The sequence below is a fragment of the Erpetoichthys calabaricus genome, chromosome 1 (assembly GCF_900747795.2).
Source record: "Erpetoichthys calabaricus chromosome 1, fErpCal1.3, whole genome shotgun sequence".
Classification (NCBI taxonomy): Eukaryota; Metazoa; Chordata; class Cladistia; order Polypteriformes; family Polypteridae; genus Erpetoichthys; species Erpetoichthys calabaricus.
Genome location: NC_041394.2, coordinates 320,509,743 through 320,520,145, shown reverse-complemented (window position 1 = coordinate 320,520,145; position 10,403 = coordinate 320,509,743). Strand labels below are relative to the sequence as shown.

The following is a 10,403-nucleotide window of genomic DNA, read 5'->3' as shown; positions in this document are numbered from 1 at the left end:
CAATTAGATAGATAGATAGATAGATAGATAGATAGATAGATAGATAGATAGATAGATAGATAGATAGATAGATAGATAGATAGATAGATAGATGTTGTGGGTTCGCACCCTACCTGGGATTGGTTCCTGCCTTGTACCCTGTGTTGGCTGGGATTGGCTCCTGCAGACCCCCGTGACCCTGTGTTCGGATTCAGCGGGTTAGAAAATGGATAGATAGATAGATAGATAGATAGATAGATAGATAGATAGATAGATAGATAGATAGATAGATAGATAGATAGATGTTAGGGACCATTTGTAACCTGAATAAGCACCATATATGATAGACAGACAGACAATATGATATAGGTACCTCACCACCATGTATATACCATAAATACAAGGTGAGATAAACTCCACTCCAATATGAACTTCTACTGGAAAAGGGAGTTCCTAAAAATCAATGAATTGATAAAAAATGGCTTAACAAAATGGATGTACCAATTTGATTACTGTACATTCCTGTTTTGTATGTACTGTTACAAAGATAGGCTCCATTCCCATGAGTCTGTGCTGAAAATATCAAATATAGCAAAGACATTATCCAATTAAGTATGCCCATCTTAGAGATCGGAAGGCCAGTCATTTCATGTAATATGACATTTAAAGGAATACAGGATTGTGCCAGCCAGAGCCTATCCAGGAGATACCAGGCCCAAGGCGGGCAGCAGTCCTGAGCAGAGTTCCAATCCATTTCAGGGGTCTCTCTCACACACACACACATCTACCTACAAATTAGGGTTACCAATCAACCTCACATGTACATCCTTGGGGATGTAGGAGGAACACATGGACACAGGGAGAGCTTGCAGCCTCCACAGATACACAGACTGAGTGCACGATTTGAAACGAGGTTGCTGGACAGACAGTAGCGCTCACAACAGTGCTACCATGCTACCCTCTGTCATTTTAAATGATTTAAAATATGCAATTGAAAGAAGAAGCAGCAAAAAGATGACACTCGCTAGTGTGTGAAGGGCTTGTCTAACACTTTGTAAACTTTATAACTAATATTTAGTCAATGAAATATAAATAAGCATGTGAAGAAGTAACATAAGGCCACATTATGCGATAAATACATCAGCTTCATGAAAGGCATTTTATAGAACAGACATGTTTTGTAAGGTTCAATGCAAAAAAAAAAAAGGACCTTCAGCTATTCAACCAACAGCGACTGTTAGTGAAGGCGAGTGGACCCCGGGAGTTGACTGAGAGAAGATCCTGATATTCAGAGGATTGAAGCTCTGGCACCCCCTTCAGGACAACCTGCAGAGCTAGTGAAGGGGCAACTGGAAGTGGGGAGGGTTTGACAGGGTTCAATTAGCAGAAATGGGGGGGGGGGGGGGCTCTTTTTTAACCGCTTTTGTTTTTTAAAATTAGGTAAATTTAACACATGGCCTTTCTCACTGTAATCAGCCACCTTGGATAGAACTGAGCCTACAACACTGGCAAAAGTGCAAAAGCTAAGCAGTAATAAATGGAAATGGTACTTTTATTTAAAATAAAAATTTACATATGTACAAACAGCTTCCCAGTTTATATAACCAGTTGACATAATATTTTCTGATATATAACAGGGAAATATTAACCTTGATACATATACACAAAGCAATCCCTAACACCTCGTTTATGGTGCTCATTTCTTCTATTGTGAGAATCATTTGCATATTCACATTTGTAACCTTAACATTACATGAATTTCAATCAATCCAAAGAACTAAGAATCCTTACCTACGAAGGAATATTTTGGATAAAATTAAATAAATAAATATGCAAATAAATAAACGTACTGTGAAAAGAGACAGTAATTAAATAACATGAAATGTGAGTATAGATAATTAAATGTGTCACAAAATATGTTTGTTGTTTATTTCTTCAGATATGTATGTAATTAGTTGTTCATGTATTTATTTCAGGGACATGCACTTTACATGGAATTTGCAAGGAAATGAAAACTGTCACTTTCCCACATCAAGCTTGGAGGGGGCGGGTCCGTGTAAGTACTGAGTTTTGATTGGTGAGTTGTCCGCAGAGAGAATGTGCGCACTTTGCTTGATTTACGATTCCTGTGGCTCATGTTGATGTTCAAAGTTGTATCAGGTAGAAGTGCAAGAAAATAGCACCTGGAATTATTGCACGAAGTGGCTAATTCCATAAACTCGGTATTCAACATTAGGAGCTGGCGTCTGAAGTACCTGCTGTAAATGTGGCACTTGATGCCCGAAGACTTACGTCTATTCTACGGGCGATTAACCAATCAAAACACAGCACTCAGTAGAATCCGCCCTCTCAACTTTGACGGGTTAAATTGACAGTTTCGTGTCATGTGTTCGGTGTTATTGAAACAAATAAATATGTAGGCCTAATAAATAAATAAGCTGAAATATATATGCCTACCATGACTCATTTAATTATTTATACTCACATTTCATATTGTCATTTATTTCTTGTCACATTTCATAATACTTTTAATTATTTGCGTCTTTATTTATTAATTTTCTTTTAAGCATCCCTCGGCACTTACGCACCAGCCGCAGTCATAATAACATTTGATCTCATCAATGGAGAGCCTACCCTGACGGTTTACGGTGCAAAGCTTGACACTGCCAAGCTTTTTTTTCGCCCAATAGACTCGGTGACTTTAGGCGGTAGGAATCTGTGGGTCAGTATCTGCGTTGAGCTGCGGTGGGACGTTTTCACTTTTGCTTATCCAGTTATCAGAAATTCACCAAATCTTGTAATACGTTCGGGACTTCATTAGGGACTAAACACGAACAATGTATGTCGTGGATTTCTTTATTATGCATTTTTAAACCAGAATGCTAAATGTTTTAATATTTGTAAAGACTTCAAGCAAACAAACAAACACTGGAGCTGGGCCATACGGTAGTCTCATCAGGGCCCGTCATATTCCGGTGTAAAGTAAACCATTCTCTTTTAAATTGTATTACACATACTCATTTCAATTTTGCGCGAAATCATTACATTTTAATTAATAAATAAACATATACTAATGCCAGTTTTTGTATTCTATAACATGGCGTTTGTGCTCATGGTGTATTCGTTGATAAGCTTTTCGGATTTCTTTCTTTACCTTTTTACGAGCCCACACACCCCGGTGATTTGATGAATCCTGCATGGCGTCCCCCGTCCTTCCCGTTCCCGTGCAGCCGTCACCGCACGTCCTGACATTCATTCCCGTGTCACGCACAGCAGTAATAAATAGAGCAAATAAAACAACAATGCACTGAAACGCGACGGAAAGTTTCCTTCCATGCTTCGGGACCCAGCCGTCCAGTCGTGGGCTGCCGCTGGACACCGTATGGCTTCAAATGCAGCAGCTTTCCCGATGCCGCGTTTGTAAAAATCCCATTGGAGTTCAGGGTGTCTTGTAGATCTGGCGCCTTCGATTAAGGTGGAATGTTCTCCCTTAAGTAAGTCTCTGAAGAGCTGCGCGGAATCCTCTTCAGTGGTGACCTGCGAACACAAGAACGACAAGCAACTGTGAAGAGGCGGGGGTTTAATGGGTCAGAAGAGCCGCGACCACCCACCATCACCCCCGACCTGAAAACAAGAGACCTCGGAACATTCTGCAGTTGCCTTCAAAGCGCGTGAAAGGCCGTCCACTCATCACCTGTCAGGCTGTCAAACTAGGCGGTCTAAAGGAAACCTGAAACTCAACACACTATACCAGGCTGGACAAGTGTGGGCTCAAAACTAAAATAAAACAAAATGACTTAGGACGGCGCCAGTGTAAAGAAATGAATTTAAATGGCACCGCGTATTCAAAAGGTGCGACAGTTACAGAGAACTTAATGGATGAAGTGCACATGCAATGATTTCTCAAGCATCTGATTTAGTTATTTGAAAGTAAAGGTGGCTCTATAGACATAGCGATATTGTCTTTCGGATATACAATACAGCGCCTTTTTAAAGTGGACATTATGACAAAACATTTTACTTAATAGTGTAGTGCATTTTTATACGCCGAAAGCCAGACAGGTGGAGAACAGCAAAATGAAAATGCTTATATTAGCCAAAGAAAATGGATAAACTTCGAATTTGGGGCAAAGTAAAGGTCGAAAGGTTTTTATATATGAAATGTACATGCAACAGATAAATAAGCTCCCATGCCAGACAGACACATAAGGTGTTATATAATGGAAATAGTCAACACAGATAGATCATATAAAGCACTATATAATGGAAATTGTTAACGGCGATTGATGTGAAAAACACCATTAACGTAGCCACGAAAGACACTATAGTGTAACATCATCACTCTAGAGATGGGTGGGTTCTGGACAGCAGGGTATTCACAGGTGTGCTGACCTCTGCGTTCCAGGAACCTCTGAACTTTCTCATTAAAACTCTGAATTTCAAGAAGGCTCTAGAAGGTGCAGGTGGAGACTCTCATACATCCAACCTTGCAGATGATAATGGGGTAACTGGAAAAAGGACACGACACGAGACGCTGGACGACGATAAAAAACAATGCCAGAGTGGAATAACCTGCCGAGTGAAGTGACTGTTATTTTACAAGGCGTTTGCAAGTCTGGTATTTGACTGCTGTAAATCATTTGTTATGAAGCAAACGCGCCCGTTATTGGGCCTAACTTTCATTCGGTGTGTGTCTGGGTCTTTCTGTCTCTGTGTTCGTTACAATATAATGGAAACAGTAATGGTTCATTGATAAACAGATCGAAGTACTGTATATAAATGTGTATGTATATATCTACATTCAATTTTTCCATTATATAGTACACTGTATATAGACTTAGTTAATGTAGATAGATAGATAGATAGATAGATAGATAGATAGATAGATAGATAGATATGAAAATGCACTATATGATAGATAGATAGATAGATAGATAGATAGATAGATAGATAGATAGATAGATAGATAGATAGATAGATAGATAGATAGATAGAAAAGGGATTATGAGATAGACAGTTCTTCTCCCCCTGTAATATTGAAATCGGTGTGTGGGGTCCTGTGATGCCCTGGCGCCCTGTTCAGCACTGGCTCCTGCCTTTCGACTGCTGCTGCCAGGGTGACCTCCGCCCACCTCGAGCCTGAAGTGGATTGATCTGGCCTGAGTCGGTTATAAAATATGCTCAGCTTCACAATTTTTATTACTCTCTATTTCTGCCATGTATTTATAAGAACTCTGCAAACTGTCAACTAAATAAATGTAAATATTTGATATGTGTACTTTACGGAATGCAAAGGTAAACTTTAATTCTGTGAAGATAACAAATCGCAATCCCTCCTCATTCGGGGCTCAGGACCAGTCGCCTTCATTCAGTTCTGGAAGGCCAACTGCGCACCGGAGTAGACACATTAATCCCCATACCCCCTCCTCCACCCCCCAAAAAAAACCACGCACAAACACAAGCCGAGTGTATTTGCACTCAGGACTGTATCGATGTGAAGAAGCGGCGCTCTTACTTTAGGCAGATGGATTTCGAATTCTTCCGATACCGAGCCTGCCCACAAATGATGAATTTAAATGTCGAAGTGCGGGAGAGCAAATTATAGAACGGAAGGAGGAAAACAACCTGGACGGGACGCCGGTCCGTGATGAGTTTACATATTCACCGGTCACCGTCATGAATGTGATCATCTGAAGTATGCCGAAGCACATGTTGGTTTCTATTAATGAAGGCACTTATTACCAATCCCTAATTGCGCACTTGCAGATAACTGTGGTGGGCCACAGCTTCACTGACTTGATTAAACTTTCTCTTGTGTGGAATGTCTGTCCATACTAGATGGAACAGTATATAAAAATTACGCTGTAGATGTGTAATGTCGACCCATCAACCTCCTATGCCCACTTAAACAATTCGGTCACGGGGTGACAGAGCCCACCTCACAATGACTGATTTGGACACTAGAAAAGACCTGCTCGCCCCTTCACAGCTCACTTTTTCTGCCACACCGTACATGGAATGTACACGCAGCGTGTGATCCGAAGAAAAGCAAAAGAAACTCGAAGAGTTGCAGCTGGAGACGAGAGTTGCCGAAGAACATCGGGGCTCTCCTCATCTATCACAACTAGACATAGCCCATTAAAAATCAACCTCTGCTCTCACTTACGGGCGCCTGGCCGGCCCCTTGGTGTAATCAGTTAATGTTATATATAGCGCCTCGCGTACTAAGCCTCCTCTGAACCAGTCAAGTCACGTTATAAACGATAACATCTCTCGACAAGCTGCGTGGGTCTCCTCTACACCATCACGCAGACTACATGACCGGTAATCGCGATCGACATTCGCGGCTGTACTTGTCGCTTTGGGTCATCATCATTTAGTGCAGTGACTCTGGAAAACTGATGAGCAATGCATGCTGCCAGTCTAGGAGTGCGCCAAGTGTACCCATGGAAAAGGCGCTATATAAATAAAATGTATTGTTATTAAAGGACTCGACTAGCAATCTCGTTTTAAAACAGACACATCTCACCTTGAATTAAAAAAAAAAACGTTTCTCTGACGAATTCCGTAAAGGCGCGTTTAAAAACATTACAGCTCTTTTCAAAGTCACCACACAGCCATCGCTGCTTCTGCTTTGTCTCATATGCAGAGCTCTCCAGGTTTAACAAGTAAGGCTACATTTTTATTAGCAATCCGCCCCGTGAAGCCTGGTTCTTGCCGGGATGCCCACCGGGATCAATTTCGTCGTACAGCAATCAAGCGAGATCAGAAAGTGAACGATTGTCCAAGATGCAGAATAACTGGAAATGCCGCGGGATCTTAATAAAGTGTAGACCCCCAGTGGTCGTGGGTAGCCGAATAAGGTCAATCGTTCCAGCAGGAAAGCCCCTGCACGCCAAAGGGTGAAGGAGCCCGTGGAACAGAGATCGTAACTCCCACAACCACGTCTCCACGGGGTAAATGCCCGCGCTGCCCAGCACTGGAATCGAATCGAAATTGCCATGGCTGGCTTGGTCCCCGGAGACCCGGCGCGCGGCGCTCACGCGATCTGACAGCGTGGAAGTGGAGGTCCGCAACGAAATCAGCTTACCGTCAGGCGACATTAAGCGAGTCCCGTATACCGACCCCCTGCTGGACCACTAAGTGCTGCTGCTTTTGCCGGGTGGATTTCACTGCAAGGATGGCCTGCCGGTTCTTGTAGTGCACCATCTGCAGCGTGATCTCGGCATTCCAGCCTTCATCCTGCGGGCATCTGAAGTCGATCTCCTTGCCCCCTGTCATGACCACCGTGAAGTAGACGTATTTGCCTTTCCTCTCCACGCAGTCGACGGTCTTCATGTTGGAGAAGTGCAATTCCTTGATCCTGCCCAGCTCGGCGAGCTCCTGCGGGTCGTGCTGTTTGGGCGGGTGCAGAAGGAGACCCTCCTCGCTGAGCACACAGCGCTTCTTCTTCCAGAGCTGAAGCAGCCCGTCGCTGCGCTTCTCCAGCAGCCCCTCCTTGAGCACCTTGCCGCCTCCGCTCTCCAACATCGCGGAGCCCGAATCGAAGCGGAGTTCCGCAAGTCTGAGTGCTGCTAGCTTCTTCTAGCGGGTGGCCTGGCAGCGGCTCTCTGTCCGCCGTCGCTGCGAGATGAAGACTGACTCAAAGCGTATCGAGCGGGGATTTTCTTTCTCCTTTATTTTGTGGAGGTCCGCCTCCTGACTGACACCCAGCGGAGGAGCGGCTTGGGTGGCGATTGCGGTCCCTGTCATGAAGCACGTGGCGGATGTCAGAGTCGGGACGAGATGGACAGCTGCGATGGCATGGGGGGGAGGGAGGAGTACTTGGGAGGAGGAGGGGCTGCCGGAGATGGTGGTGGGGGGGTTCCTGCGTTTCGGAGATGTGCCACGTCGCTAAATGGATCGATCAATAAAAGGTGAATTAAGGGAGGGGTGGGAGGTCCAACATCCGTAACATGATTATTTGAGCTTTGGGTCTTCACGGCAGGGACACTGCGATTCTGCACCGGACTGGAATGTGCGAGCCGTCTCTGTGCTCTCTGATTGGCTGTAAGACATCTGGCTGTCATCGTGTACAGCGCACATCAGAGCTCAAGTGTTCCCGGATACTCGGTATCCTACTTTTGCTTTGGCTAAAGTAACCCAAAAACGAGTAAGTGAAGAAAGACGAAGGCACAGAGCCTCTCGGAGGGAAGACAGGAAAGGAGTATTTTTAAATTGTTCCAATAAAGGAAAATGTTTTGCATTATAGTTGTGAAGCATAGCTGGAACATCTAACACTGAAGGTACTTCTTCCTCTTCATCTCTTCTCACTTTAATGTGAGGTCAATGTGCCTGATCGATCGTCTCCAAACAGCTAGGTCCTGCATCTCACTTTTTCTATTCAACCCCCCTGTCTGATGTCTCAGCCTATGTTCAGAGGGCACTGAGTGATGTCTTGGTGAGAGGAGACATTTAATTTGCAACTGCACAATGGTTAATGGGTGCCCATGAGGTGATGCTCCTCTGGTCATGGGTGATTTCAATACGACCATTGGCACTGACTGGGCTGGCTATGAGGATTGTCTCGGTCCCCGTGGGTCTGGCGACTGTGGTGAAAGTGGCTCCATATTCCTTGACTTTGCAAAATGTTGGGGGCTACGGATCACTGGATCCTGGTTGCAGCCCCCTGAGCCGGTACTCCAATACTGATGGTGCAGTGAAGGAGATCGATCACATCCTCGTGGGCAGACGTTGAAGGCTCCTACAGAATTGCAGGGTCTACAGAGGGACAAATCTGCTTTCCGTGCAAGGTAAGGTGCTTGCTAGGGTCATAGTCAATAGATGACTTTGATCACTTCCTCACCTACCAGCAACTAGAGCACTCTGGTTTTAAGCCTAAGGGGTCTACCATCGACCGCATCCTGGGACTGAAGGTTTTCACATAGCGCAAACATCAACAGAGTTTCTTTGGAGCCTTTGTCGATTTTTTTTTTTAAATCATTCAAATCAGTTGAGCGAGCTGCCCTAAGGGGCATCCTGAGACCCCATGGGATCCCCTCGCCCAAGGTTGCTGGATATCATGGCCAGCCGGTACAGTGGTACTGCGAGTGCTGTGCAGATTGGAGGAAGAACTTTTGCCTTTTTCCATGTTGATTCTGGGGTTACTCAGGGGTATTGGGCATCTGTTAGTGAATAAAGATTCACTGATCTTGACTTTGCTGACAATGCTGTGATCTTCACGGAGTCAATGGAGGCTCTGATCGGGGATCTCAAGAGACTGAGGAGTCGTCTGAGTGTCTGGGCTTGTGAGTGTCATGGATAAAAACCAAGATCCAGGCCTTTAATGACCTCTTGGGCTCAGCCATCAGCAGTGTGTCCGTCTACGGAGAGAGTGTCGACCTTGTCGAGAGGTTTACTTACCTCGGCAGTGACATTCATGTCTCTGGTGACTCTTCCTATGAAGTCAGTAGACGGATTGGGAGAGCATGGGGGGTCATGAGATCGCTGGAAAGGGGTGTGTGGCACTCTTGATATGTTTGCAAAAGGACGAAGGTCCAAGTCCTTAGAGTTCTGGTACTTCCTGTCTTACTATATGATTGCGAGAGCTGGATGCTATCCAGTGACCTGATACTTAGACTGGATTCCTTTGGTACTGTGTCTCTTCAGGAGAATCCTTGGGTACCGTTGGTTTGACTTTGTGTCAAATGAGCGGTTGCTCACGGAGTCCCGAATGAGGCACATTATCTGCATTGTGATGGAGCATCACTTACGGCACTATGGCCATATGGTACAATTGCCCGAGGGAGACCAGCTCACAGGATCCTCATTGTGGAGGACACGAGCAACTGGACCAAGCCAAGGGGACGCCCACATAGCACCTGGCTGCGACAGATAGAGGGTCATTTTCAGAGGGTTTGACTGGACCGTGTGTCTGCCTGGGGGGTTGCCAACCAGGATCCAGAGCTGTTTCGTGGTGTGGTGCGTGCAGCCACACCTTGTACTAATGCATGCTTCCTCCCAACCTGACCTGACTTGTACCTCCATTTCCATCACTCTTTTGCCCCCCATATTCATTGTTTGTCACAAATGTCCATACCACTTCAACCATTCTTAAAAATGGCGGTTGTGTAATAGCACTTTGCTGAATTGGGTGGTCCCTTTTTTCACCATTGCTTGACAAAGAACCATTTTCTTTTTTGTATATGAAGTTGGTTCTTTGACTTTGAAAATGTTGCTAATACGTGAAGAAGACTAACAGATCCAAGAAATCTGAACTTAGCCTGTGTTATTGCATGCAGTGAGTCCAATACAAATCAAGAACCCACAGGTTTGGAGCATCTGTTCATGGTGGTGTTATGGATCTAAGCAAAAGGTTCCAGCTGGATTCTTCATGTGGATGGATCTTTAGGGAAGCAAAAATGGTTCTGCTTGGTCAACACTCT

The 10,403-nt window shown here is 44.7% G+C and overlaps 1 protein-coding gene across 1 annotated transcript; it reads right to left on the bottom strand.

Annotated features, from left to right (window-relative positions):
* Positions 1-1,513: 1,513 nt before the first annotated feature.
* Positions 1,514-7,729, bottom strand: phlda1 (pleckstrin homology-like domain, family A, member 1). Its single transcript, XM_028818320.2, has 2 exons — positions 7,070-7,729; positions 1,514-3,516 (listed from the first exon to the last, which is right to left on the bottom strand). Exon 1 carries the CDS (start codon positions 7,507-7,509, stop codon positions 7,072-7,074), a length of 438 nt encoding a protein of 145 aa, XP_028674153.1. The 5' UTR covers positions 7,510-7,729; the 3' UTR covers positions 1,514-3,516; positions 7,070-7,071.
* Between the last annotated feature and the right edge of the window lie 2,674 nt (positions 7,730-10,403).